Source organism: Theropithecus gelada, chromosome 19 (assembly GCF_003255815.1).
Source record: "Theropithecus gelada isolate Dixy chromosome 19, Tgel_1.0, whole genome shotgun sequence".
In the NCBI taxonomy this organism is placed as follows: Eukaryota; Metazoa; Chordata; class Mammalia; order Primates; family Cercopithecidae; genus Theropithecus; species Theropithecus gelada.
The window spans coordinates 10960701-10986799 of NC_037687.1; the positions used below are offsets into that span (position 1 = coordinate 10960701).

General features: G+C 53.6%; 2 protein-coding genes across 4 annotated transcripts in view; both read right to left on the reverse strand.

Moving 5' to 3' along the window:
- KANK2 (KN motif and ankyrin repeat domains 2) overlaps positions 1 to 19662 on the reverse strand; it is a 38856-nt gene extending 19194 nt beyond the window's left edge. Inside the window, exons 1-6 of the mRNA XM_025367897.1 lie at positions 19578 to 19662; positions 17822 to 17931; positions 17632 to 17767; positions 16565 to 16680; positions 14723 to 16240; positions 12456 to 12496 (exon numbers count right to left, since the gene is read on the reverse strand). Of these exons, the coding sequence (XP_025223682.1) occupies positions 12456 to 12496; positions 14723 to 16240; positions 16565 to 16601 (1596 nt within the window). The 5' untranslated portion in view covers positions 16602 to 16680; positions 17632 to 17767; positions 17822 to 17931; positions 19578 to 19662. The remainder of the gene's footprint in view (positions 1 to 12455; positions 12497 to 14722; positions 16241 to 16564; positions 16681 to 17631; positions 17768 to 17821; positions 17932 to 19577) is intronic.
- A 2018-nt stretch (positions 19663 to 21680) lies between these two features.
- Positions 21681 to 26099, reverse strand: part of DOCK6 (dedicator of cytokinesis 6) — a 64262-nt gene continuing 59843 nt past the window's right edge. For all 3 annotated transcript variants that reach the window (XM_025367990.1, XM_025367989.1, XM_025367988.1), the window contains 7 exons: positions 24967 to 25092; positions 24777 to 24866; positions 24252 to 24488; positions 23268 to 23411; positions 23075 to 23181; positions 22668 to 22829; positions 21681 to 21923 (listed from right to left, as the gene is read on the reverse strand). In XM_025367990.1, the coding sequence (XP_025223775.1) occupies positions 21881 to 21923; positions 22668 to 22829; positions 23075 to 23181; positions 23268 to 23411; positions 24252 to 24488; positions 24777 to 24866; positions 24967 to 25092 (909 nt within the window). In that variant the 3' untranslated portion in view covers positions 21681 to 21880. The remainder of the gene's footprint in view (positions 21924 to 22667; positions 22830 to 23074; positions 23182 to 23267; positions 23412 to 24251; positions 24489 to 24776; positions 24867 to 24966; positions 25093 to 26099) is intronic.

The following is a 26099-nucleotide window of genomic DNA, read 5'->3' on the forward strand; positions in this document are numbered from 1 at the left end:
TCTCCTGACCTTGTGATCCGCCCGTCTCGGCCTCCCAAAGTGCTGGGATTACAGGCTTGAGCCACCGCGCCCGGCCAACTCTGCCTCTTTAAAAAAATAAAAATAAAAATAAATCAGATAAAAACACGTCTTCGCTGCCGGGCACAGTGGCTGATGCCTGTAATCCCAGCACTCTGGGAGGCTAGGGCGGGCAGATCATGAGGTCAGGAGTTCAAGACCAGCCTGGCCAACATGGTGAAACCCTATCTCTACTAAAAATACAAAAATTAGCTGGGCGTGGTGGGGTGGGGATGACTGTAATCCCAGCTACTAGGGAGGCTGAGGCAGGAGAATTGCTTGAACCAGGGAGGCAGAGGTTGCAGTGAGCCGAGATCACACCACTGCACTCCAGCCTGGGTGACAGAGTGAGACTCCATCTTGAAAATAAAAATTAAAAAAATTAAAAAAAAAAACACATCCTGACTAAAAAAACGAAACAAAACAAAAGACAACAAAACACCCACCCAGGTTGGTCTGAGGACAAAGGTGACTTCCTGGACGCTGAGGTCCTGGACTGCCAGTCACGGCGTGGAATAAAAGTCGTTTCCTTTTCGTGTAGCCACCAATGTCTTGGAATCCACTCAGGTCCCCCCAGGCTGCTTTTTAAGACCGGGTTTCACTCCCTTCACCCAAGCTTGAATGCAGTGATGCGATCTCGGCTCACTGTAACCTGTGCCTCCGGAGTTCAAGTGATTCTCCTGCCTCAGCCCCCGAGTGGCAGGCAGTAAAGGCACATGCCACTGTGTCCGGCTAATTTTCTGTAATTTTTGTAGAGATGGGGTTTCACTATGTTGCCCAGGCTGGTCTTGAACTCCTGAGCTCAAGTGATCTGCCTTCCAAAGTGCTGGGATTACAGGCTGAGCAGCACCGCCCAGCCCATGAGTGCCTTCTGTGTCAGCATTTCCTCGGGGCTTCCCCTTCCTGTCCCCCGGGGCGCCAACTCTGAAGACCAATTAATTTGAATTCCCTTTAATGGATAAAAAGGTTGTTGGTTTTTTTTTTTTTTTTTTTTTTTGTGACAGGGTCTTGTTATATTATCCAGGCTGCTCCGGAACTCCAGAGCTCAAGGGATCCTCCCACCTCAGCCTCTCACATAGCTGGGATTATAAGCGTGAGCCACTATGCCCAGCCTTAAATTTGTTTTGCCATATACAGTGACTTATGAGGCCCAGAGGCAACATTCAACTTTAGTACAGAACGGTGACCAAATGCTGGACACAGGCAAAGAGTAACATAGACAGGGCTGGTTGCATGAGACACTCGGTCATCAGCACGGCCAACAGCATCCCCAGACCAGGGTGTGGCCAGCTCAGACCACAGAAAACATAAAAACCATGCCAGAGCCAGGGCTTGAACTCATGAGTGGGGAACCGAGCGAGAGGAAACGCCAGTTGCTATGTCAGTCTCTTGATTTTTCTTTTTAAACTTGGCAATAAATTCACATGAAATAAACAAACATACTGCGTGGCCAGGAGACGGATTCACAATGTCAATCTCTGCCCAAAGTGCAGGGCGCCTAACTTGAAATCCTGGGAGAGGCCGGGCGCTGTAGCTCACGCTTGTAATCCCAGCACTTTGGGAGGCTGAGGTGGGTAGATCACTTGAAGTCAGGAGTTAAGAGACCAGCGTGGCCAACATGGCAAAACCCCATCTCTACTAAAAATACAAAAATTAGCCGGGCATGGTGGTGCACATTTGTAATCCCAGCTACTTGGGAGGCTGAGGCAGGAGAATCGCTTGAACCTGGGAGGCGGAGGTTGCAGTGAGCAGAGATCATGCCACTGTACTCCAGCCTGGGGGATAGAGCGGGACTCTGTCTCCAAAAAAAAAAAAAATCCCGGGAGAGCCAAAAAATGAGGTGGAGCAATGTTATGCTAAGTGAAAGAAGCCAGATGCAAAAGGGACAAAAACATTGCATGATTCCATTCACAGGAGGTCCCTAGAGTTGCCAAGATTAATTATTATTATTATTATTATTATTAGATACAGTCTTGCTCCATCGTCCAGGCTGGACTGCAGTGGCGTAATCTCGGCTCACTGCAACCTCTGCCTCCCAGGTTCAAGTGATTCTCCTGCCTCAGCCTCCTGAATAGTTGGGACTACAGGTGCCCACCACCATGCCTGGCTGATTTTTGTGTTTTTACTAGAGATAATGTTTCACCAAGTTGGCCAGGGTGATCTCGAACTCCTGACCTCAAGTGATCCCTCTGCCTCAGACTCCAAAAGTGCTGGGGTTACAGGTGTGAACCACTGCGCCCTAGAGTTGTCAGATTTAAACAGACAGAAAATAGAACGGTGGGTGCCAGGGGCTGGGGGAAGGAGAATGGGAGTGAGTGTTTAATGGGGACAGAGTTTCAGTTTGGAAAGATAAGAAAGTTCTAAAGATAGATGGTGGTGATGGTTGTGCAATAGTGTGAATGGGCTGAACATGGTGGTTCACACCTATAATCCCAGGACTTTGGGAGGCTGAGGGGGGAGGATCACTTGAGCCCAGGAGTGTGAGACCAGTTTGGGCAACATAGGGAGATCCTGTCCCTAACAAACACAAGAAAAAACACACACAAACAAACGATGCAAATGTACTTAATGCCATTGAATTATATACTCAAAAATGGATAAGATGGTTAAATTTTTTTTTTTTTTTTGGACGGAGTCTTGCTTTGTCGTCTAGGTTGGAGTGCAGTGATGTAATCTCGACTCACTGCAACCTCTGCCTCCCGGATTCAAGCAATTCTTCTTGAGTAGCTGGGATTACAGGCGTGTGCCACCACGCCCAGCTAATTTGTATTTTTAGTAGAGACGGGGTTTCGCCATGTTGGCCAGGTTGGTCTCGAACTCCTGACCTTAAATGATCCGCCCGCCTCAGCCTCCCAAAGTGCTGGGATTACAGCCGTCAGCCACCATGCCTGGCCAGATGGTAAATTTTATGTTTTATCTATGTTACCACAATATTTTAAATGGTGAAAAAATTTTGAGAGGCTGAGGCAGGAGGATCGCTTGAGGCCAGGAGTTTAAGACCAGCCTGGGCAACAGAGCAAGACTCTATCTCTACAATTAAAAAATTAGCCAGGTGTGGTGGAGTGTGCCTATGGTCCTAACTACTTGGGACTATACTTGGCTGAGATGAGAGCATTGCTTGAGCCCGGGAGTTTGAAGTTACATTGAGCTATGACAGCACTGCTGTACTCCAGCCTGGGTGACGGAGTGAGACCCTATATTTTTTGTTTTTTTTTTTTTTTTGAGACGGAGTTTTGCTCTTGTTGCCCAGGCTGGAGTGCAATGGCGTGATCTCGGCTCACTGCAACCTCCACCTCCCAGGTTCAAGCGATTCTCCTGCCTCAGCCTTCCCAAGTAGCTGGGATTATAGGCATGCGCCACCAAGCCTGGCTAATTTTGTATTTTTAGTAGAGATGGGGTTTCTCCGTGTGGGTCAGGCTGGTCTCGAACTCTTGACCTCAGGTGATCCACTCACCTCAGCCTCCCAAAGTGCTGGGATTACAGGCGTGAGCCACTGCGCCCAGCCTAGACCCTATATTAAAAAAAAAAAAAGGCAGGTGCAGTGGCTCACAACTGTAATCCCAGGACTTTGGGAGGCTGAGGCAGGCAGACCACAAGGTTAGGAGATTGAGAACATCGTGGCTAACATGGTTAAACCCCATCTCTACTAAAAATATAAAAAATTAGCCAGGTGTGGTGGCACGCACCTGTAGTCCCAGGTACTTGGGAGGCTGGGGCAGGAGAATCGCTTGAACCCAGGAGGCAGAGATTGCATTGAGCCGAAATTATGACACTGAACTCCAGCCTGGGTGACAGAGTGAGACTCTGTCTGAAAAAAAAAAAAAAAAAAGTGAAAAAAATAAAAACAAACAAACTAGAGTAGAACCAAAGCCCATTCTGCCCCAACAGAAAAGTAGGCAGTGACTTCAAAACCTGGGATGGCTCCTTCCAGTCTAAGGAATTCAAGGTTAGACACAGAATGCTAAAATAACAACAACAAGTAATAATAAAATTGATCATACTTCTTATTGTTATCCCACTGGGGAATGGTGCCAACTGATACTAAAATTCACACAAAAGAACTAAAGTCCATTGATGAGCTAAGACAATCCTACAGAAAAAGAGCAAAGATGGAGTTGTTGGTCTGTGAGAGAGTTAAACATATTTCAAAGTCACAACCATGAGAACAGAAGGGCATTTTTGCATTAACAAATGGACCAATGGGAGAGAGAAGACAGCCCAGCACAGGCTCCAATCTCTGGGCACTGAGGGTAAGACAGAAGGGGTTACCACAAGCCAGTGGGAGACGGTGGATTCTGTGGTGTGGTTTTGGGAGAAGCAGCTTACTTTACATGAGAAGAGCCAAGCTGGATCCCTGTCTCACACCGTACACAAGAAAGAAATTGTGAAGAATTAAGATGAAAGTACAACTACAAAGCTAAAGGGAAATAATGTAGCAGAGTATCAGGGACTCAGGAAGGGGAAAGATTCATTCATTCATTCATTCATTCATTCAGTGACAGGGTCTCACTCTATTGTCCAGGCTGGAGTGCAGCGGCATGATCACAGCTCACTCCAGCTTTGAACTCCTGGGCTCAAGTGATCCTCCCACTTCAGCCTCCCGAGTAGCTGGGACTACAGGCATGCACCACCATACCCGATTAATTTTTTGTTTTTTTGAGACAGAGTCTTGCATTGTCACCCCAGGCTGGAGTGGAGTGGGGCCATCTCAGCTCACTGCAACCTCCGCCTCCCGGGTTTAAGCGATTCTCCTGCCTCAGCCTCCCGAGTAGTAGCAGGTGCCCACCACCATGCCCGGCTAAATTTTTTGTATTTTTAGTAGAGATGGAGTTTCACTATGTTGGCCAGGTTGGTCTCGAACTCCTGACCTCGTGATCTGCCCACTCTGGCCTCCCAAAGTGCTGGGATTACAGGCATGAGCCACCGTGCCCGGCCAATTTTTATATTTTTTGTAGAGAAGGCGGCCTTACTATGTTGCCTAGGCTGGCCCTGAACTCCTGGACTCAAAGCAATTTTCCCACCAAAGTGCTGAGATTACAGGTGTTGAGTCAATGTGGCCCGTTAAGATTCTTTTAAAAATTCCTCCAGGCCGGGCTCGGTGGCTCACGCCTGTAATCCCAGCACTTTGGGAGGCCAAGACAGGCGGATCATGAGGTCAGGAGATCGAGACCATCCTGGCTAACACAGTGAAACCCTGTCTCCACTAAAAATACAAAAAATTAGTCGGGAGTGGTGGTGGGTGCCTGTAGTCCCAGCTACTCGGGAGGCTGAGGCAGGAGAACGGCATGAACCTGGGAGGCGGAGCTTGCGGTGAGCCAAGATCACGCCACTGCACTCCAGCCTGGGGGACAGAGCGAGACTCCGTCTCAAAAAAAAAAAAAATTCCTCCAAGCACAATAATGGTTTTAATTATATTCAAAACGAAGACCTCTGGCCAGGCGCGGTGGCTCACGCCTGTAATCCCAGCACTTTGGGAGGCCAAGGTGGGCGGATCACTTGAGGTCAGAGTTTGAGATCAGCCTGGCCAACATGGTGAAACCCAGTCTCTACTGATAATACAAAAGTTAGCCGGGTATGGCGGCAGGCACCTGTAATCCTAGCTACTTGGGAGGATGAGGCAGAATTGCTTGAACCAGGGAGGTGGAGGTTGCAGTGAGCTGAGATCGTGCCACAGCACTCCAGCATGGATGACAGAGCAAGACTCCGTCTCAAAAACAAAAACAAAAACAAAAATGAAGACCTCTAAGATCTTCATGGGTGCAGTGGGGGAGTGCCGGAGATTGGCACAGGCAAAAGTTGGCAAGGGATAATCTTCTAGAACAGGGTCAACAAACTTTCTGGGGAGGGCTAGATAGCAAACATTTTTGGTTACGTCACACACAAGGACTTGGTTGCAACTGCTCAACTGTGGCATAGTTCTAATACAAAACCAGCCACAGACAGTATGTAAATGCTTCCGCGTGGCTGTATCCAATAAGTGTGAATTTCATATTATCTTGTTCATGTCAAGAAATATTATTTTTTTTGAGACAGGGCGAGACTCTGTGTCTTTTTTTTTTTTTTAATGTGAAAAAATCCATAAATAAACTAGAGCAGCACCCAAAGCCCATTCTGCCCCAACAGAGAAGCAGGCAGTGACTTCAGGCACCTTTTTTTTTTTTTTTTTTTTTTGAGACGAAGCCTCGCTCTTGTTGCCCAGGCTGGAGTGCAATGGCGTGATCTCAGCTCACTGCAACCTCCACCTCCCGAGTTCAAGCGATTCTCTTGCCTCAGCCTTCCAAGTAGCTGGGATGACAGGCACCCGCCATCATGCCCGGCTAATTTTTGTATTGTTGTAGAGACAAGTTTCACCATGTTGGCCAGGGTTGGTCTCCACCTCCTGACCTCAGGTGAGCCACCATGCCCAGTCTACTTCAGGCAACTTCTGTTGCCCAGGCTGGAGTCCAATCATAGCTTGCTGCAGCCTCAAAATCCTGCGCTTGCTGGGCATGGTGGTTGACGCCTGTAATCCCAGCACTTTGGGAGGCTGAGGCGGGTAGATCGCTTGAGCCCAGGAGTTTGAAATCAGGCTGGGCAACATGGTGGAACCCCATCTCCACAACAACAAAATTCCTGGGCTCAAGGAATTCTGCCGCCTCACCTTCCTGAGTAGCTGGGTCTACAGCTGCAGGCCACCATGCCAAACTAATTGTTTTACTTTTTTTGTAGAGACGGGGTGTCACTATATTGCCCAGGCTGGTCTCAAACTCCTGGCCTAAAGCAATCCTTCGGCCTCGGCCTCCCAAAGTGCTGGGATTACAGGCATGAGCCAGTGTACTTGGCCCAAAATATACTTTTTAAATCGTTCAACCATTTAAAAAAAAAAAACGTAAAAATCATTCTTAGCTGTGGGTTGTAGAAAAACAGGTTTTGGGCTGTATCTGGCCCACAGGCCGTAGTTTACCAGTTTTGACTCTGGAAGATACCAGGAACTTCTAAACACTGCTCAGAGAAAAAATGGAGAAAGGCTACAAGTAATTGACTTACAGAGGAACCTTATTAGGCACACACAGAGAAGCCGTATCTCTCACTGCCTATCAGAGCTATGCCAATGAAAACAATAAGGAGGGCTGAATTCCAAGGCTCGCATCTCTAATCCCAGGACCTTGGGAGGCTGAGATGGATCACTTCAGCCCTGGAATTTGAGACCAACCTGAGCAACAAGCAAGACCCCATCTCTACAAAAAATTACCTGAATGTGGTGGCACATGCTTTTAGTCCTAGCTACTCGGGAGGCTGAGGTAGAAGGATCTTGTGAGCCCAAGAGGTTGAGGCTGCAGTGAACTGTGACTGTGCCACTGCACTCCAGCCTGGGTGACACAATGAGACCCTGTCTCAAAAAACAAAACAATGAGGAGATACCATTATGTAGCAGCTATCAGATGGATAAAAAAAATTAGAAAGATAGGGCCGGGCGTGGTAGCTCACACCTGTAATCCCAGCACTTTGGGAGGCCGAGGTGGGCGGATCACCTGAGGTCGGGAGTTTGAGACCAGTCTGGCCAACATGGTGAAACCCCGTCTCTACTAAAAATACAAAAATCAGCCAGGTGTGGTGGCACGCCTGTAATCCCAGCTACTGGAGATGCTGAAGCACAAGAATCGCTTGAACCTGGGAGGCGGAGGTTGCAGTGAGCCAAGATCGCGCTACTGCACTCTAGTCTGGGCAACAGAGCAAGACTGTCTCAAAAAAGAAAAAGAAAAAGAAAGAAAGAAGAGGCCAGGCGCAGTGGCTCACGCCTGTTAATTCCAGCACTTTGGGAGGCCAAGGCAGGCAGATCAACTGAGGTCGGGAGTTGGAGACCAGCCTGACCAACATGAAGAAACCCCGTCTCTACTAAAAATACAAAATTAGCTGGGCGTGGTGGCGCATGCCTGTGATCCCAGACACTCAGGAGGCCGAGGCAGGAGAATCGCTTGAACCCGGGAGATGGAGGCTGCAGTGAGCCGAGATCGCGCCACTGCACTCCAGCCTGGGTAGCAAGAGTGAAAACTTTGTCTCAAAAAAACAGGGAAGAAAAATTAGAAAGACAGATAAAGCTGTATGTTGGTGAGGATATGAGAAAATGGACACCTTGAACCGGAGCATGGTGTTAGGAATGCAGACACGGAGAGTCTTTTTTGGAAAGGATCAGACAGGACTTGGAGTGAAGTTGCAAATCCTCTAGGAATGGGCAGTCCCACAGGAGGGGATGTGTGACGATGACTCCAGCATTGTTTGTGGTGGCTGGAAATTAGAAGTAACCAGATACCCACTATGAGGGGATTAGAGAAGAGGGTAGGTGGGTGCAGTGGCTCACACCTGTAATCCCAGAACTTTGGGAGGCCAAGGCGGGCAGATCATGAAGTCAGGAGTTCGAGACCAGCCTGGCCAACGTGGTGAAAACCCCGTCTCTACTAAAAATATAAAAATTAGCCAGGCGTGGTGATGCATGTCTATAATCCCAGCTACTTGGGAGGCTGAGGCAGGATAATTGCTTGAACCTGGGAGGCGGAGGTTGCAGTGAGCAGAGATCACACCACTGCACTCCACCCTGGGCGACAGAGTGAGATTGTCTCAAAAAAAAAAAAAAAGGAAGAAAAAAAAGAAAAAAAGTGACAAACTAGATTTACAAACATCAGTGTGGAGAGTTCAAAAATAGCGTAAGGAGAGGAAAAAATAAGAAACAGAAAGAGATTTTTGTTTTTCTGAAGCACACCACCATTTAAGGAAATGAAACACGAACGAGGCATATTTTTCAAGGACACTCAAATGTCTAAATAAGTTTCTGGAAGGTGGATTGTAAGGAATGGTATTAGATGGGGTGGGGGTGGCACTGATGGTAGAGAGTGGAGGGTGGTGAGCTTCAACCTGTGGGTGCTGTTTTCACATTTTTAAATGGATGGGAAAGAAGAATTTAATTTGGGACTCATGAAAAGTATGTGAAATAGAAATTTCAGGGTCTGTAAATAAAGTTTTATTGGAATGCGGCCATGTTTGTTCATTTCCATATTGTCTATGGCTGCTTTTGCAACTGCAAAATGAAGGCACTGAAGCACCAAACTCAAAAACGTATACATTAAATATGTGCATTTTTGGGGCATATTAAGTATACGTCAGTAAAACCAGAAAAAGTTGGGCGCCTGTAATCCCAGTTACTCAGGAGGCTGACGTGGAAGGATCACTTCAGTCCCTGAGTTTGAAGCCAGCCTGGGCAACATATTGAGACCTCATCTCAACAAAAAGGATAAAAGGAATAAAAATAAAGTGGGGAGGAAAAAAGAACGGAGGCAGAGTTGAATCAGTGCAATAGAGACTGTATGACCCGCCAAAGTGAAAATATTTACTGACCTTTAGCACTGAAGGGTGAAGGTGGAGGTTGAAGGTGAAAAAATAATAATACAAGAAAAGTGGTCTGCGCAGGCTAACGTGGATGGTTGTCAGGAGCTAAGGAATGAGATGAACTCAGTTTTGGACTCCTGCAGGCCAAAATACAATTTTTTTTTTTTTGAGATGGAGTCTCAGTCTCACTCTGTCACCCAGGCTGGAGTGCAGCGATGCGATCTCAGTTCACTGCAATTTCCACCTCCCCGGTTCAAGCGATCCTCCTTTCTCAGCTTCCCAAGTAGCTGGGATTATAGGTGTGTGCCACCACGCCTGGCTGATTTTTGTATTTTTAGTAGAGATGGGGTTTCGCCATGTTGCCCAGGCTGGTCTTGAGCTCCTGACCTCAGGTGATCTGCCCACCTCGGCCTCCCAAAGTGTGGGGATTATAGGCGTGAGTCACCGCACCTGGCCCAAAATAAGTTTTTTTTTTTTAAATTTAGGCTGGGTGCAGTAGCTCATTCCAGTTTGTTCAACCCCTTGATAAGCCCGAGCCTCTGCTTATCTCAGGGCCTTTGTCCCTGCTGTGCTCCTCCTTGGACCATTATTTTTTCCACCTCTTTTGGTGACTTCTTTCCTTTCACGTCTTTGTTCAAAGAGGCTCCTTGGAGGCCGGGTGCAGTGGCTCACACCTGTAATCCCAGCACTCTCGGAGGCCGAGGCTGGCAGATCACGAGGTCAGGAGTTCGAGACCAGCCTGGCCAACATAGTGAAACCCCACCTCTACTGAAAGTACACAAAAATTAGCTGGGTGTGGTGGCGGGCGCCTGGAATCCCAGCTCCTTGGGAGGCGGAGACAAGGAGAATCTTTTGAACCCGAGAGGCGGAGGTTGCAGTGAGCTGAGATAGCGCCATTGCACTCCAGCCCGGGCAGCAGTGAGAGACTCCATCTCAGAAATAAAAAGATGCTCCTTTGAGAGGCTATAGAGCCAAGAGCTGACCTTCGGCACCAACTATCAACACACCCCTGGTAGCATGGTGAACACTTGACATGAATTGGTTCTCGCCCTCCTACTCCCACCCACAAGATTGGTCTTGCCCAGGCTGGAGTGCAGTGGTGTGGTCACAACTCACCGTAGCCTCGACCCACTGGCCTCAAGCAATCCTCCTGCCTTGGCCCCCCAAAGCTCTAGGATTACAGGCATAAGCCACTGCGCCCAGCCAAATTGACATATTAAAGCCTCACATTATTCCAGTGATACTGTGCCGTCAGGACCCCCAATTTGCAAATGAGGAAACTGAGGCACAGAGAGATTAAATCATGCTCTAAGGCCCAGTCAGTTGGATCGCCTGAGGTCAAGAGTTTGAGACCAGCTTGACCAACATGGTGAAACCCCATCTCTACTAAAAATACAAAAATTAGTCAGTTATGGTGGTGCCTGCCTGTAATCCCAGCTACTCGGGAGGCTGAGGTTGCAGTGAGCCGAGATTGCATCACCGCACTCCAGCCTGGGCGACAGAGCAAGACTTCGTCAAAAAAAAAAAAAAAAAAAGAAAATATAGAAATGAATTAAGACATTCCAGCTCAGCCCAAGCAAGGCAGAGATTGGGGCTGCCTGCAGCAAAAGGGAATAAAATGAGACTCCAGGCAGAACTTTCAGGGCAGCAGCTTGCATGCAAAGAAGGTGGACATCGCTCTGTCTGTTCGTCCTGCAGGCAGAAGGCCTCCCAGCTGCTCTGGGAGGCACGTCTGGAATGGTGGTTGCCTCTCAGAGATTCCGAGGCTGAGCCAGGCAGAGCCTCTGGCAGGGGGCCAGAACCTCAGGGTTGGGTGTTTGGGATAGACATAGAACAGGCGGGTGGTGTCCAGAGCTGGCCAGGAACAACACGGGCCGGCGAGAAAACACAGCTGGGTCCGTGCCCTCCAGCCTGTGCCCTCTGGTCTGTCGGTAGGGGCTCTGGCCACCTGACATTCGAGGCTGGGATGAGAACTTGGGCCCTACCTTCAAGCTCTGCGGCAGATTCAAGCTGTCCTGGGTTTATTTTTACTTTTTTTCTTTTTCTGTTTTTTGAGATGGAGTCTCACTGTCATCCAGGCTGGAGTGCAGTGGCGCGATGTTGGCTCACTGCAACCTCCGCCTCCTAGGTTCAAGCAATTCTCCTCCCTTAACCTCCCGAGTAGCTAGGACTACAGGCGTGTGCCACCATGCCCGGCTTATTTTTGTATTTTTGGTAGTGACGGGGTTTCACTATATTGGCCAGGCTGGTCTTGAACCCCTGAGCTCAGGTGATCCACCCCCCTCAGCCTCCCAAAGTGCTAGGATAATAGGCTTGATGTCCTGGGTTTAAATACTGGCTCAGGGCCGGGCGCGGTGGCTCAAGCCTGTAATCCCAGCACTTTGGGAGGCCGAGACGGGCGGATCACGAGGTCAGGAGATCGAGACCATCCTGACTAACACGGTGAAACCCCGTCTCTACTAAGAAATACAAAAAAAAAACTAGCCGGGCGAGGTGGCGGGCGCCTGTAGTCCCAGCTACTCAGGAGGCTGAGGCCGGAGAATGGCGTGAACCTGGGAGGCGGAGCTTGCAGTGAGCTGAGATCCGGCCACTGCACTCCAGCCTGGGCTACAGAGCGAGACTCCGTCTCAAAAAAAAAAAAAAAAAAAAAAAAAAAAAAAAAAAAAGAAAAAAAAAAAAAAATAAATACTGGCTCAGTTGAGCCACTTCCTGGCTGTGTCACACAGGACAAATGAATCTCCTCAAGCCTCAGTTTCCCCAGGTATAAACAGGGTTGACCAGAACATTATCAGCAGAAGCAGCAACCAGTACTTAACCATGTGCATTAATTCATAAATTCTCCACCTCTCTAAGACGGAGAGCATTATCATGCCACTTCACAGATAGGGATGTTTAGGGCTAGAGAGGTGACGTTGCTTACCCAGTATCACACCGCATGAGTTTGAACCCATCTGGCAGAGCCTCCCTGACCATGTTTCAAGAAGAACAGCTGTCATTATCATTATTATTATTTTTGAGACACAGTTTCACTCTGTTGCCCAGGCTGGAGTGCAGTGGCATGATCTCAGCTCACTGCAACCTCCGGCTCCCAGGTTCAAGCATTTCTTGTGCTTCAGTCTCCGAAGTAGCTGGGATCACAGGCACCCGCCAACATGCCCGGCTAATTTTTGTATTTGTAGTAGCGACAGGGTTTCACCATGTTGGCCAGGGTGGTCTTTTTTTTTTTTTTTTTTTTTTTGAGACGGAGTCTTGCTCTGTCACCCAGGCTGGAGTGCAGTGGCCGGATCTCGGCTCACTGCAAGCTCCGCCTCCCGGGTTCACGCCATTCTCCTGCCTCAGCCTCCCGAGTAGCTGGGACTACAGGCACCCGCCACCTCGCCCGGCTAGTTTTTTGTAATTTTTAGTAGAGACAGGGTTTCACCGTGTTAGCTAGGATGGTCTCGATCTCCTGACCTCGTGATCCGCCCGTCTCGGCCTCCCAAAGTGCTGGGATTACAGGCTTGAGCCACCGCGCCCGGCCGCCAGGGTGGTCTTGAACTCCTGGCCTCAAGTGATCTGCCTGCCTCTGCCTCCCAAAGTGCTGGGATTACAGGCATGAGCCACCGTGCCTGGCCAGCTGTCATTATTATTATTAATTATTTTGAGATACAGTTGCACTCTGTTGCCCAGGCTGGAGGGCAGTGGTGTGATCTTGGCTCACTGCAACCTCCGCCTCTGGGTTCAAGCGATTCTCCTGCCTCAGCCTCCGGAGTAGCAGGGACTACAGGTGCGTGCCACCACGCCTGGCTGATTTTTGTTATTTTTAGTAGAGACAGGGTTTCACTGTGTTGGCCAGGCTGGTCTTGAACTCCTGGCCTCAAGCCATCCGCCTGCCTCGGCCTCCCAAAGTGTGGGATTATAGGCATGAGCCACCGCGCCCGGCCCAGCTGTCATTATTATGAATCATTTGTGTGGCTTCTCCCAGGGACCTCAGGACAACCCGGCAGCTGATATTCTGCACAGCCGGCATCCCCTTTCCTGGCATCAGGACTCAGTACTTCCTCTGGGAAGCACCCCCTTCCTCCCTCAAAGGCCACAGGGCTTGGGTGGGGCTCCCATACCCCCAGTGTCCATGGCTAGGCAGACAGGGACACCACACTGTGACTGGCTCAGCAATGGGCACATGACCCAGGCCAGCCAATGAGGGCCCCCTCTGGGATTTTTACTGGTGCTCTTTGGACTGAGGAGCTCCCTCTGCACTAAACGGAACAGACAGATGCCTGGAGCAGTGAGGTCACCTTCCCTCGCCTGCCTGAAAGAGAAGCTCCCAGGGTAAACAAAAAATGAAAGGCATCAAGTTAGATTCCTGATGATACCTGAGCACTGAGGCCAGCGTGGTGGCTCATGCTTGTAATCCCTGCACTCTGGGAGGCCAAGACAGGAGCCCAGAAGTTTGAGACCAGCCTGGGCAATATAATGAGGCTTTGTCTCTACAAAAAATTAAAAAAAATTAACACGGCACTCGTTAATTTTCTTCCACCAGACACATCACTCCAACTCTTAGAGAGTCTCTGTCTTGTCATCCACAAAAGGGGAAGAATTGTGCAGCCAACCTCAGGGCTGTAGCAACCATGCAGAGAAATTAGGTGACTGCCACTTTGTCAGTATCCAGAAAGCGGGAGGTATTTGGGGGAAAGTTCCCCAAGGCTGTTGGTTTACCAGGCAGAAATCCTCCCTGTTTATTCAGTAAGTGGCAGGAATCAATCTTGGACCAGTTTAAGCAGTGAAAAGGAAATGTGTTGTTATGTAACTGATGACAGCTTCAGGCATGGCTGGATCCAGGTGCACAAATATCTTGTTGTTGTTGTTATTAAGAGATAGAGTCGGCCGGGCGCGGTGGCTCAAGCCTGTAATCCTAGCACTTTGGGAGGCCGAGACGGGCGGATCACGAGGTCAGGAGATCGAGACCATCCTGGCTAACACGGTGAAACCCCGTCTCTACTAAAAAGTACAAAAAACTAGCCGGGCGAGGTGGCGAGCGCCTGTAGTCCCAGCTACTTGGGAGGCTGAGCCAGGAGAATGGCGTAAACCCGGGAGGTGGAGCTTGCAGTGAGCAGAGATCCGGCCACTGCACTCCAGCCTGGGTGACAGAGCGAGACTCCGTCTCAAAAAAAAAAAAAAAAAAAAAAAAAGAGATAGAGTCTCGCTCTGTTGCCCAAGCCGGAGTGCAGTGGTGCAATCACGGCTCATTGCAGCCGTGACTCCTAGGCTCAAGTAATCCTCCCGCCTTAGCCTCCCAAGTAGCTGGGTCTACAGGCACTGCAACCTCTGCTTCCCTGGTTCAAGCAATTCTCGTGCCTCAGCCTCCTGAGTAGCTGAGGTTTCAGGTGCGTGCCACCACACCTGGCTAATTTTTGTATTTTTAGTAGAGATGAGGTTTCACCACGTTGGCCAGGCTGGTCTTGAACTCCTGACCTCAAGAGGCCTGCCTCGGCCTCCCAAAGTGCTGGGATTACAGGCATGTGCCACAGCACCCCGCCTGGATCCTGGCATTTTGAGGGTCCAGGATGAGCCATGGGAAGAAAGAGGGCCCCCCCACCCCCAGCATTTCTCCCCGCCTGAGACCGCTTACCTGCCGTTCCATCACAGCTGCGATCTGTGATGCTAATCTTCTTCACCATATGGACGTTGCTGGTAGCCGCAGCAGGCACTGGGCACATCGTCTCCACCACCTCCTGGCTGCGGAACACAGGTGGGCTCTCAGGCCCACCAGGCATTGCCAGGGCCCTCAGCCCTGCCCCATAAGGCTCCAGGCTCTGGGCCCGCTGTGCAGGGGTGCCAGCGGCTGTGCTGGCCACCACCTCCACCTCCCGTGGCCCTTCTACCACCCGGACGGTATCCACGCGAACCGGGCTGTCTGGCGGTGGCCAGGCCTGGGGCTGGGGGTCGGCCTGCCGGGCCTGAGCTGCCTGCAGCTCCTGCAGTGCCTTCTTGAGCTGGGTCTCCAGCACAGCGACCTTGGCAGTGAGAGCAGCCTCCCCATCAGGCATGCCCAAGTCCCGTTCTCGGACCCAGGTGCCCACACTCCGGGTCTCAAGTGCCACTGGGTCCTCTGGGGGATCGGGGAGGTCCAGGCAGAGCTCGCTGCGGCCCCGGCCCGCTGTGGGGTGGCCCAGGAACTTCTGGCTCTTAAGTTGCACTGTGAGCTGCCGCTTTTCCTCCTGGAGCACTGAGAGCTTCACCTGGAGCACGGGGATGAGCTTCACCTGCTCCTCCAGCTGCCGTAGCTTCCGCAGGGCACCCGCCATCTGCTCTCGCACGTGGGCCAGGTGCCCGGCACTGGGAGGCACCGGCGTGGACAGTCCCGAACTCCGTGGCGTCGGGGGTGGCAACCCCACACCCACCAGGGAGGCCGTCGAGCCGGCCGCACTGGGGGTCAGGGAGCCCAGGCCGGCGGGTGTGGCCGCCTGGTCCTCGAGACGGCGACGGGCGTCCAGCAGTGTGCGTTCCACCCGCGGATTGAAGCCACCGCGGGTCTCCAGAGCACCATACTGAGGATAGAAGCCACGGCCGCAGTAGGAATAGGCTGAGTGGCGGCTGTCCCCACTGGCATTGGAGCACAGCGACTCAGTGGACGTCCACCAGGAGCCAGGGCCACGGGGCAGCGAGCTCAGGCGGGGGCGGCGCTGTACCGCCACGCGTCGCAGTGTGTGGCCCTTCTCGATGTCGTCCACGTACTTGAGGAAGTCCAGGTCCAGGCGATAGCCATAGGGGGTCTCCACAGAGTAGGGTGGGTCGGGGTCCTTGGCAGGGAAGGCAGGCGGGGAGGCCGGGCCAGGGGTCCCTGGGGGTGGGAGAAACACCAGGACCTTTGAATCCTCTTGTCCCCATACTCAGAGTGAAGACTGATGCCTGGGGAGAGTTGGGGTTTATTTGCCCAAGAGATGGGAGCCCACCTGGTACTCAACTGCGTTTGCTCTCAGACCCTCCCAGCGCAGGGCTGTGCCTCCCCATCAGACACCTGGGGCAGGACTCTGCCTCCTCCCTCAGACCTCTAATCGTTGGGCTGCGTCCCACCCTCAAAGTCCCCAGGGCAGAGTCCCCGGCCCCTCAGGCCTCCAGAACTGAAGCTCCCCAGGGCAGGGCCCTCTTCCCTGAGTCCCCTGACCTGGGAAGGGGGCAGGCACGTGCAGGACCTGGGCCATCTTCTTGTCTGCAGATGCTCCTTGGAAGTCACTTGAGGGACTGTGAGTCAGACTGCCTGCAGCACTGACTGAGGCTTACCTGGGGAAAGGGAACCATGGCACCGGGAGTTAGGAGTCTGTAGGGGGAGGGAAGGAGATGGGGCCAGTCCCCTCTACTTCTGGCTCACCCAACCCCCCACCCAGGTCTGGGACCCACTCATAGACGCACACCCGGCCTGGCTGCGGAAGGGCTCCCCCCGCACCGCAGGTCTGGAACAAAGAAACCAAACCTCACTGCCTGCATGAACATCTGTCCAGCCCCTGGACAGGCTCCAGCTGTTCCCACAGCCCGGCCTCCACATAGCTCTGGGGCTGGGGGGCCCCAAGCCCAACAGGCCCCACCCTTCCTGCATCCCCTCCCCTCAGCCCAGGCCTGGAGCTGGCCACAGGGAAGGATGGGGGTTGAGGCGCTAAGGGGTTGGGGAAGACGGGAACCTCATCTTCCTGCAAGGATCTGAGGAAACAGAGATGGAGGGGAACAAAGAGAAGCAAAGCATGGCGAAGGGGACCCCCAGTGACCCCAAAGCTGACAGCTGGGTCAGGCCTGGACTAGGTAGGGGGGAAGGGGTAGGGAAAGTTGGGGAGGCAGCTAGGAGTGAAGCCTTTCCCCTTTATGGAAACAATTTTCTCTAAAAATAAACAGTTTCACTGCCGGGCTACACAGAACTTCCTGCCTGCCTAGGATGCGTCCGGGCTTAGGGGCGCAGTAGGGATAGAGGGCCGGGTGGAGGCCCAGGAAGTCCTGGGGGTGGAGGGGAGGAAGTAAGACGGGGTGCCTGGAGGCTGCAAAAAGGAGGGACAATCAGAGCCTCTCACTAAACCCCCCTCAGCCCTGGAGGCTGGCCAGGGCTCTCTTGTCCCCAGTATAACCCGTCTGAACTTGGCCGGTCCTTTCTGTTATCTGACCTCCAGCCATCATGCTGCAGAGGCCCCAGCCCATCCCGCCATCAGTGAATCCTTTCTGGCCTTTGAGTGCGGGGGCAGCAGGTACCTTGGGAGGATGGGCCAGGTAGCGCACCTGCTGGGCATGAAGGCAGGGCTGGGGCTCCGGGGCACCTGAGCTTGTCCTTGTTCTCCTGTCCTGTCTTGCTTTGTCTCTCTCCAAGTCTCTCTGTGTCTCTCCACGTCTCTGTCTCTCTGTGTCTCTCTCCGCGTCTCTGTCTCTCTGTGTCTCTCTCCGCGTCTCTGTCTCTCTGTGTCTCTCTCCACGTCTCTGTCCTTCTACGTCTCTCTCCGTGTCTTTCTCTCTGTCTTTCCACGTTTCTGTCTTCGCGTCTCTGTCTTTCAACACCTGGAACACATGATCACCAATTGCAGGAAATTTGGTTTTCCATTTGCCTGGAGACTCGCCCCTGAGCAACAGGAAGTTGATTGAAAATATTTTCTGGTCACCAAAGAGAGATGGAGATACAGGGAGCAAGCGGGATTAGAGCAGGATTGGAATAGTCAGGGGGAGGGGGGGCAGGGGAGTGAGGGTGCTGCCAGGCAAACAGTATACTAACAGTAATAATAACACCAACTCTTTTTTTTTTTTTCTTCCTGAGACGGAGTTTTGCTCTTGTTGCCCAGGCTGGAGTGCAATGGCATGATATTGGCTCACCGCAACCTCCGGCTCCCAGGTTCAAGCGATTCTCCTGCCTCAGCCTCCTGAGTAGCTGGGATTACAGGCATGTGCCACCATATCTGGCTAATTTTGTATTTTTGGTAGAGATGGGGTTTCTCCATGTTGGTCAGGCTGGTCTCGAACTCCTGACCTCAGATGATCCACCCACCTCGGCCTCCCAAAGTGCTGGGATTACAGGCATGAGCTACCGCACCCAGCCTAACATCAACTCTTTTAATTGTCATGACAATTCCATGAGATGGGCAGTTATCCCGTTTCACAGACAGGGGATGCAGAAGGCACAGAAAGGTACAGTGGCTTGCCTAGGATCCTTGGGGCCACGGGGAAGTAGCTGGGCCTGAACGTGAACCTAAGGCTGGTGGATCCCGCCAATGCCCACCAAGTCACCACCCCCAGACTCCACACCAGATATCTCTACCCGTTTCCCAGATATTGAGGTCTGAGGGTCCTCAGTCATCTGATCGCCCTCGATCAGGACCAGCGACTCCCGAGTAAGGGGAAGAGAAAGGAGATGAGGGGGTGTGGTGGGGGAGATGGATGTCTGTGGCTGAAACCCTTCTCTCGCTATGGGACCCCTGGGGAGTGGGGAAGGGGTGACAGGATAAGACACAGATGGAGAGACTGGAGCCTACAAGAGGGGACAGGTAGGGAGTTCAGGGAAGGGGCGCGGGTCTCCCCAACCCACCACCCAAGACCGGCCTGCACATCTTGGAGGTGGCGGGGGCGCGGGGGGTCTTTCCGCCCTAAACTCGGGGGGTTGGGGGGGCGGCGAGAAGGACCCCGCCCCGTGCAGGGAGGGGGCGGGGCCTGTGGATCCCCGGCTAATGGCAAACAGCTGCCGCTCCCCACGCCGGCCCAGCCGCCAAGCCCAGGCCCAGCCCGGCCGGACGCCCGGCCGCCTTCCCGCCGCCTGGGGCATGGCCGCGGAGGAGGGTGAGGGGGGACAGTGCGGGGAGTGGGCAGAGCCGGGCGGGGAGCAGAGGCAGAAAGGGGGACACAGATAGGGGAGAGGGGGCAGAGGGGAGCCAGGACAGGGGAGACGGGCAGGGCACGAGGAATCGATGGGGGTACTGGGAGGAATCGATGAGGGTATGGGGTCATAGACGGGGAGGGAGCAGGGACGCGGGGACAGAGACAGTCCAAGTCTGGAAAGTTTGGGCATAGAAGGTGGAGTTGGAGGCAGCGGCTCGTTGAAACCAGCGAAGTCGTGTCCCGGGGTTGGAGGCGGGGGGTAGGGTAGTAGGTGGGGGGGCGGTGCACAGTCGATCCCCGAACCGGACTTGAACCCCTACCCAGCCCCGGGTCCCACTCGCCTTGCGCGCTCCGGCCGCTGCCTTCCCTGCGTCCAGCCGCCCGAGCGTCCTCGCGCGCGCCGCCGCCTGGGCGCCCGGCCCTCGGAGGTGGCTCCGCCCGCACTACGCCCCCTCCTGCTGGCCCCGCCCCTCCAGTCGGCCCCGCCCCCTCCCGCCGCCCGGGCGCCCAGGCCGCGGTGGGGGGTGGGGATGCAGAGACGCTAGTTGGAGACTGGATCTCACCTGGACAGCAGGTGTGTGTGTGCGCGCCGGGCTGTCCGGCCTCGTCCTTCCTCCCTCCTTAAGTCCCCAAAGCAGGGTCCCCCCCCGCCGGCCGTCCCTGGGCCGCTGCGGGGGGCGGAACGGCTCGGCGGCAGGAGGGGGTGGAGCTGGCCGGGGCCCAGCTAGGGGAGGGCGCGCGGGGGGGGGGGGCGCGGCGGCGGGAGGTCACCCCTCCCCCACGCGGCCCAGGGCTGGATGCGGCCCAGCGCAAGCCTGGCACACGGTGGCGTGACCGCCGCGCGAGAGGGGAGGCTGCACAGGCCTGGGCGCCGGAGCCAGCCAGACCTGGACTCCCATCCCAGACCCACCAAACTTGCTGCTCTGTGCCTCAGTTTGCCCATCTGTAAAATGGAGATGATCATGTTAGCTACCTGATAGGAGTGTTGAGAAGATTCACTAACCATTGAGAAGGGGCCTAACCATTAGGAAGGAGGTCCCTCGGGTTAAAAAGTCTCATAAATGGAGTGTCCTACTTTTTTTTTTTTTTTTTTTTAGACGGAGTCTCGCTCTGTCGCCCAGGCTGGAGTACAGTGGCCGGATCTCAGCTCACTGCAAGCTCCGCCTCCCGGGTTTACGCCATTCTCCTGCCTCAGCCTCCCGAGTAGCTGGGACTACAGGCGCCCGCCACCTCGCCCGGCTAGTTTTTTGTATTTTTTAGTAGAGACGGGGTTTCACCGTGTTAGCCAGGATGGTCTCGATCTCCTGACCTTGTGATCCGCCCGTCTCGGCCTCCCAAAGTGCTGGGATTACAGGCTTGAGCCACCGCGCCCGGCCTTGGAGTGTCCTACTTTTGCAGAGATCTTTCTAGGAGCCCTTTAGTACACAGCCAGCCACTCAGCAAGGGCTTAATAAATATTATTAGGCCGGTGAGGTGGCTCACACCTGTAATCTCAGCACTTAGGGAGGCCGAGGCAGGAGGACTGCTTGAGCTCAGGAGTTCCAGACCAGCCTGGGAAACGTAGCAAGACCCTGTCTCTACAAGAAAAATTTTTAAGTGAAAAAAAATTAGGCCAGGCGCAGTGGCTCATGCCTGTAACTGCAGCACTTTGGGAGGGCAAGGTGGGCGGATTATTTGAGCCAAGGAGTTGGAGACCAGCTTTGGCAATATGACAAGGCCCCATGTCTGCAAAAAACAAAATAAAAAGAAACCACCTGGGGCCGAGAAATGGCTCACACCTGTAATCCCAGCACTTAGGGAGGCTGAGGCGGGTGGATCACCTGAGGTCAGGAGTTCAAGACCAACCTGGCCAACATGGTGAAACCCCGTCTCTATTAAAAATACAAAAACTATCCAAGCATGGTGGTGCACATATATAATCCCAGCTACTCGGGAGGCTGAGGTAGGAGAATAACTTGAATCTGGGAGGTGGAGGTTGCTGTGAACCGAGATTGCGCCACTGCACTGCAGCCTGGGTGACAGAGCGAAACTCCGTATGAAAAAGAAAAAGAAAAGCCAGGCATAGTGGCATGTGCCTATAATCCCTGCTACTCAGGAGGCTTGAGCCCCGGAGTTTGAGGCTGCAGTGAGCTATGATTGTGACACTGCATTCCAGCCTGGGGGACTGAGAGAGAGCCTGTCTGTTAAAAACAAAGAAACAAGAACCAGGTATTATTATTCCCGGTAGGCATGTGACATTATTTGTGTGTTGCCTTCCCCGCTAGAACGTCAGCTCCACAAGGGCAGGAATTTGTGTCTGTTGTCACCATGATGTCCCTGGCACCCAGTATGTTCTTGGTGTCTCCATTGATGATGCAGGGATGTGTGGATGTGGGGCAGTGGACTGTGAGCATGTCATGAGCATGTGACCCAGCCCCTAGTGACCGCACCACATGGCACAGGTAGCTTATAAAAACCATTTTAAATTAAAAAAGGGAGGAAGCATCAGTGCATACAGATGGGGACACAGGGGCAAAGGGCCCAGCACCGAGTACAATGTGGTCACCCCATGGCCCAGTGGGCACCAGGGGAGACTCCCCTCGCAGCACAGATAGCTGAGGGCCGGGTGCTGGTTCTTCTAGGTGCAGCTTTGGTCCTTGTGGGCTCAGAGGTCTGCTTTTCGAAAACTTGCTCTGTTCAAGGAGTTCCTGGGAAAAGAATGAGGGTGGGTCAGCATGGCCGTGGGGCCCCCAACTCCATAGACCTCCCAGCCCACATCCTCATCCTCTTCCTCTTCATCTTCCTTTGAGGATCCTTCTGGGGTCTCTCCTATCCCTGATCCTGCTGTGGGATTCTCAGATTCTCTCTTGTAGTCCACCACGGAAGGTATGAATCATCCCCATTTTACAGATGTAGAAACTGAGGCTCAGAAAGATGAATTCATGTATCTGGGAAATGACGGCTCGGAGCCTGCCCTGCCTTTGTACATCTGAATGACTTATTCAGATGCTTATGCAAAGTTGAAGCAGCTCATGCTATAATCCCAGCACTTTAGGAAGGCAAAGCGGGTGGATCACCTGAGGTCAGGAGGTCGAGACCAGCCTGGTCAACATGGTGAAACCCTGTCTCTACTAAAAATACAAAAAATTAGCCAGGTGTGGTGGTGGATGCCTGTAATCCCAGCTACTCAGGAGGCTGAGGCAGGAGAATCGCTTGAATCTGGCAGGTGGAGGTTGCAGTGAGCTGAGATTGTACCACTGCACTCCAGCCTGGGCCACAGAGGGAGACTCTCTCAAAAAAAAAAACCAGAAACACAACAAAGTCAAACAAAGTCCAAGCTACCAGGAAACATGTTGCTGTGCACGTGTACAACAGCCCCCATCCTGTATCTGTCCTGGTCTGCCTCTGCATCCCCTCTCTAGTCTCTAGGATGGGGGCACCAGGTCAGGCACCTGAGGCCAGGTGGGGTGGGTGCCAGCAGCTGGGGCAGGCGCTGGGTAAGCAGGGGCTGCAGAGCCTCCCGCAGGCGGCAGTAGTTGCGCTCTAGCTCGCGGTGGTACTCCTTCTGGTCCGGCCCAATCAGGGCCTTATTTTTCCGCAGCGCATCTTCACATCTGAGGGCCAGAGGGTGGGAGATGCTAAGAGACTCGCACACGGGACTGAAAGCAAGACTAGGGGTGGGGGCATCCGTAAGGCGGGGCCAGGCCTGCTGAAAGACCCACAATAGGAGGTCAGGTTGGGAGAATGGACTTAATGGGAATCGGGCAGATGGGGGAGCCATGCGGAGATCAGGTGGGCAGAGAGCAGGTCTATGCAGGTTAGGCAGGCATGAGACCCTCCTGCGGGGTTTTGCGCCTACTTCTTGCAGAAGTCCTTGAAGCAGAGCCGCAGTTTGTTGTGATGCCGGAAGAGCTTGGGGTCTTCCGGGATCTCTGCTAAAAACACTTGGGCCACCTCCAGGGGACCCTGTGGGGTGAGAGGGACTGGTGAGCCAGCCTGCATGGCACCTGGAGTCCCCCGTGCGGCCTGCATCCCCCTTCCACCAGCCGTGCCTGATTCACGGTGGGCCCCACAGAGCCCTGAAGCACCATCTGTAGCATCTTAGCATCTGGTGGGTCCTGCTCGGTGGCGAAGGCCAGCTCCCGTGTTTTCTTCTGCATGTCCTCGATAGCCACCTCCACTGGCGTCAGCACCGTCTATGGGGTGAGGGGAGGGGTGTGCACTCGCTGGGGCCTGAGGAGGTCCTGATCGAAGCCAGTCGGGGGCAGCTCAGACCCCGCTGGGAGCAAGAGGGGTCCAAGAACCCAGGCAATCACCAGAATCTGGGGTCCTTCCTGGGTCTGACTCTGGGGGGGTCCAGCCTTGGGTCTGCTGAGTCTGGTGCCCTGGGGTTTAGTGGCTTCACATCTGGGGTCTCCAGACTTCCTTGGGTCTGGAGGTAGAGGTTTGAGACTGGAAGTTGGAGTTTGGGGTCCCCAACCTGGTTCTGGGGTACATGAGCCAATTTCTGGGTCTAGCGTGTCCACACCTCTCCTCTCTGGGTCTGGGATCCCCAGGCGTCTCCTCCCTGGGCCTTCTTAGATTTGGAGTCCCTGTGCCTCCCCTTTGTGAGTCTAGAATCCCTGGGTCCTCCTGGGTCTGGAGGTACAGGTTTCAGTTTAGAGATTGGAATTCGGGTCTCCATATATTCTCAGCTCAGTTCTGGGGTACCTGGGTCTCTTCCTGGGCCACACCTCTCCTCCCTGGGCCTTCCTAGATCTGGGCTCCCTCTGCCTCCTCTTTCTGGGTCTGGAATCTCTGGGCCACGCTGGGTCTGGGGTCCCTGTATCTTGCCTCCCAGGTCTCCCTGGGTCTGGTCTCCTCCCCTCTCCTCCCTGGGGATCTGGTCTAGGGTCCCTGTGCCACCCCTCTCTGTGTCTGAGATCCATGGGCCACCTTGGGTCTGGGTCCCTGTGTCTTCCCTCCCCTCCCCTCCCCTCCCAGGGTCTGTTGTCCCCTCACCTCCCCACCCCTCCAGGCCCAGGGTCCCCACGCACCTCCTCCCTGTGGCACACACGGATGCGAGTCTTGATGTAGGGGAAGGCGTGGTCGGTGCTGAGCAGCGTCTTACGCTTGTGTTGCTCGGGCAGCTCCCCGTGTGCGCGCCCATCCGGCGTGAAGGGCGTGCAGAACAGGAATGTGCGAAGCCCATAGTTGCGGTCAAAGTAGGTCACCCGGTCCTTGAGCTCGTAGGTATCAAAGTACGGTTCCACATACGTGATCTGGATGTAGGCCTGGGCGCAGGGTCAGGTGTGAGGAGGGTCCCACAGCCCCGGCACGCACAGCCCAGGCCCTGTGCCTGGAGAGAGGGGATCTGGGCATCCCTGGATCTGGGGACTTTGTCACTTCCAGGTCTTCCTATGTCAGGATGTTTGGGAATCCCCCTGAGGAATAGGTTTTGGGGTCCCCCAGTGAAATATGATTTGGGGTTTCCCAGAGAAAGAGGATTTGAGGGTCCCCAGGAAACAAGACTTGGAGTCTCTGTGGATCTAGGATTTTGGGGAAATGGTCGGGGGACCCACCTTCTGTGCGTCAAGCTTGGACTTGTCCACAGGGTTAGAGTCTTTGATAATCTCAACCACGTCGTCGCCAAATCTCTCCGTGTAGAACTCCTGGAGACACAGGGCTGACTCGGGGCCACCCAGGGACAGCCCCTACTCCAGCCCCAAGGCAGCCCCATGCCCCGTTCCACCCCCCACCACAAGGACATGCCTCCAGCCGGTGTGAGATCTCTGCCAGCTTCGTGATCGATGGCTCCTTGTACACAAACTCCTGCTCATCCAGGTCGCCAAAGCGGGCGCCGTAGAAGCCCACGCGGAAATACGTCCCGAACACGCGCTGGAGCTGTGAGAAAGGGTGTGGTTGTCCGGGAGGCCCCTGCTGGAGGTCTGCCTGCCCCAGAGATAGGGGTCTCGAATATCAGGATGGGAGTGTGAGGACCACGAGAACATCCGGGCATGGGCACAGGCAGGGGGTCCTGAGAACATCGGGGCATGGATTGCAATATGAAGTTAGGACTGGGGCTGTATTGTTCACAGGTGTGTCCCTGATGCCCATGGGACAGGGTATATAGCAGGTACCCAATAAATGCTTGGATGGCTGAGGAGAAGGATGGCTGCCTGTCACTCTAGGACAGAGGCTCTGACTCCTTTGTTCTAGGGCATTCTCCTTCCCGTGCCCCGATGCCCGCAATGGGTATACAGTAGGTGCCCAATAAGTGCTTGGATGGCTGAGGGAAGGGATGGCTGTCTCTCACTCTAGGACAGAGGCTCTGGTTCCCTTGTTCCATGGCATTCCCCTGCTCCTGTCCCCGGCCCTAAGTTTGGAAGAAGGAACCCCCTCCCTATCACCCCAAAACCACCACCCCATGACTGGAAAGGAAGTGGAATGGCTGGATGTTCACTTACCAAGGCCGATCCGGGGAGGGTGGGGCAGACATGGTGGGGTCAGAGGTGTGGGGGACAGAGAGACAATGTCATGGGAGAGGTCAGAGGTCAGAGTTCCCTCAACCCCCAGGGTCCTGGTTAACACTGCCCCGTGAGAATCATTCCGTGGGGAGAGAGATCAGAGATGGGAGATGGGTGGGGGCGAAGAGGACCTGCCCTCCCCGCCCAGCTCCCACCCGGCCTGCCTGCCTGGGCTCTGGGTTTCTGCCATCTTTGGCCAGAACATTCTCCACAAACTAGGAGATGCCTAAAAATAGACCTAAGCAGAGCAGAAGCGGGATTGGGGTGGGGGGAGTGCTGCTGGAGCGGGGGGACACATTAACCAGAAATGAGGAGCAGAGGAGAGCCTGGGGGAGGCTGGAAGCTAGAGACGCAGGGAGAGACAGAGACTAAGAGACA